Source organism: Chaetura pelagica, unplaced genomic scaffold (genome assembly GCF_000747805.2).
Source record: "Chaetura pelagica isolate M959 unplaced genomic scaffold, ChaPel_1.0 scaffold397, whole genome shotgun sequence".
In the NCBI taxonomy this organism is placed as follows: Eukaryota; Metazoa; Chordata; class Aves; order Apodiformes; family Apodidae; genus Chaetura; species Chaetura pelagica.
In genome coordinates, this window is record NW_009953851.1 from 342,317 (window position 1) to 345,207 (window position 2,891).

General features: G+C 59.1%; 1 protein-coding gene across 1 annotated transcript in view; it reads left to right on the forward strand.

The window, feature by feature from the left end:
* SEMA7A (semaphorin 7A, GPI membrane anchor (John Milton Hagen blood group)) overlaps positions 1-2,848 on the forward strand; it is a 36,262-nt gene extending 33,414 nt beyond the window's left edge. The window contains exons 11-14 of the mRNA XM_010001349.1: positions 247-362; positions 938-1,089; positions 2,037-2,104; positions 2,499-2,848. Of these exons, the coding sequence (XP_009999651.1) occupies positions 247-362; positions 938-1,089; positions 2,037-2,104; positions 2,499-2,848 (686 nt within the window). The remainder of the gene's footprint in view (positions 1-246; positions 363-937; positions 1,090-2,036; positions 2,105-2,498) is intronic.
* Positions 2,849-2,891: the final 43 nt, after the last annotated feature.

Consider the following 2,891-nt stretch of genomic DNA (forward strand, 5'->3'; position numbering starts at 1 on the left):
TCCAGGGCCATGGGAAGGGGATTCCTGGTGGCTCTTGTCTGGGGGGGGGGATGACAAGGCTCTGCTGTCCTGGGGCTGGACTCTTAGCAGGGCAAGGTGGCTGCTCCTGAGCAAGGTTCTGTCTCCTCTGGGCAGCTGGTTCAGGCCTCCAGGCAGGATACCTGGCTCTGCAGGGGGGTGTTGTCCCTGCTGTGCCTCTCTGCTCTCAGCAGGCTTCAGCAAAACTCTTCCCTCTTATCTTCCCAGATAAAGGATCCATCCACAAGGTGGTGGAGCTGCCGGATGGGGTGCAGAACATCATGGAGCTGCAGGTCTTCCCAAAGAAGGACCCGATCCAGGCCATGATCCTGGACCACAAGAGGGTGGGTCTCTGCCTGCCCCATCAAGAGGAGAACAGAGGGTCAGGCTGCAGCTTCCCAAGCAGGCAGCAGGGGAGGCAGGGCCAGGTGGTTTAATGGGAGCCTCTGGGTCTGGAAGGACCTTCTGGGTGGGTGGGGAGGGGGGTCCTGTGCTGTGTTTTGCTAAATCCAAACAGCTGGGCTTCCAGTGACTGGGGAACTGTCTGGTCAGTGGGCAAGGGAGCTTTTTGGACCTCTCCTGCCCTCTGGAGAGGGGGGAAGAACGAGGCTGTTTGCTCCCGGGGCCGAATCCCAGCAGAGGTTTCTCTCCCCCTGCATTTCCCCCCTCTGGTTGCCCAGCCTTTGCTGGCAGATGTGCTGCTGCTCCCTCCCAGGGCTGACAGCACTGCTGTCCCTGAGGGAACAAACCTGTTGGCACACAGGGGCTGCTTCCCCTCTAGGTGCCAGGGACCTCAGTCCCTACCACCCGCAGATCCACCAGCGGTGATATCCAGCCCGGGGTGACAGTGAAGCTGAGCTGCTGGGCACTTACTGGGGTGACACAGGGGACACACAGTGACTTGTCTTCCCTCCTGCAGGCCGTGCTGTACGTTGGCTCGAGGAGTAAAGTGCTGGAGATGCCCCTGGCCATGTGCGGGGTGTATCGGAACAAGTGCGAGAGCTGCTTGTTGGCGCGAGACCCCTACTGTGGGTGGGCCAATGGGACCTGCCAGTCTGTCTACCTGAACCAGTAGGTGCCACCTCCTGCTCCTCCCTCACCTCCAGCTGCTTGGCTTGGCTGTGAGACATACCCAGACTTGCCCCTTCCAGGCCGGGAAGGGTTTTGATGCCAGAGATGAGGCCACGGGGTCCAGGCAGGAGAAGGGCAGATGTTGGTTCTCTGCCCCCCAAAATTCTGCCTGGTCAGGGATCCACCTCTGCCTCAGCACCCCTGCTCTGGAGAGGCAGAGACTGGGGGATTTTTCAATTGGGAGGAAGGCTGGGGAGGGTCTTGGGACAAGGGAAAGGAGGGAGCTTCAAGAGGAGTTCACCTTGAAGGCTGGGAGAGTTGGGGTGTTCAGCCTGGAGAAGAGAAGGCTCCAGGGAGACCTTAGAGCAGCTTCCAGTGCCTGAAGGGGCTCCAGGAAAGCTGGGGAGGGACCTGGGACAAGGGCAGGGAGGGAGAGGACAAGGGGGAAGGGATGAAAACTGGAAGAGGGAGATTGAGGTGAGACATGAGGAGGGAATTGTGGAGTGTGAGGGTGGTGAGAGCCTGTCCCAGGTTGCGCAGGGAAGCTGTGGCTGCCCCATCCCTGGCAGTGTTGAAGGGCAGGTTGGATGGGGCTTGGAGCAACCTGGGCTGGTGGGAGGTGTCCCTGCCCATGCAGGGGGTTGGGTCTGGATGATCTTGAAGGTCCCTTCCAACCCAAACCAGTCTGGGATTCTATGATTTTTGAGTCCCCAGCCCCCCTTTTCCTGTGTGAACTGTGCACAGCTCTGCTGGCTGAGATGCTGTCTGAGGTGTGAGCTGCTGGGTTTGTCATCCAGCGAGCTCCTGAGTGGGGTGGGGGTTGTTTTTCCCTACCCAGATCAGGTTCCTTCTCTGATCTGCTGCATCTTGGGGTGATTCCCTTCCCAGCCCTGAAGTGCTGCTTCCAGGAGGCTGGTGCTTTCTTCATTCCTCTTCTCATCTTCTAGGGAGGTGCACCAGGACCTGAACCTGGACCCGTGGCAGGGAAAGTGCCAAAAGGGAGATGTTAAGGAAGGTAAGTGGAAGTTGGGGCTGGGGGCTGCTTATTTGGGGCAGGGGGACTGATTCTCCAGCCTCTGTACGGGCCGTGCCAGGTGCTGCAGCTCATTGCTGGGGCCCTGGGAATGACCCTGCTGAGAGTAAGACCCTGAGCAAGTCTCAGCTTGGAGTTAGTTGCTAGAGGATGGATTTCTGAGCTTGGGTGAGAGGCCTCAAGACTCTGTGTGGGCTGATGGCCAGGGAGAACAGTCCCATGGGCTCCACCAGGCGTGGGTGAGGCCCTGCCATTGTCCTTCCATGGCCATGCAACGTGTCCCCATCCACCCAGCTGCCCTTCCCTCCAGCCCTGGGAAGGCACCTGTGGTTCCTGCAGGCACCTGCCTCATCCCACCCTCCCCCATCTCTCCCAGCAGAGGATTACCAGAACATCACAGTGGTCCCTTTCTCCCGCTACTACCTCAACTGCCCCATCGAGTCCCACTATGCCACCTACAACTGGTACCACAACGACAGCCTCATCAAGACCTGCAACACCACCCACCCCCAGCAGGACTGCTTCCACTTCATCCAGAATGTCAGCCATGTCCACTATGGCCACTACATCTGCATCTCAGAGGAGGATGGTTTCAAGCAGGCTCTGGTGAAGGAGCGCCTGGTCAACCAGCTCAGGTTCATGTCCCAGAAGGGCCAGGCTTCCATGACGTTTGGCTCTTGGCTTCAGCTGCTCCTGATGGTGGTCTTGGTGGAGCTGTTCCACTGAGGGCTGTGTCCCCAGCTCTCCTTGCACTTGCTGTCCTCCTCTG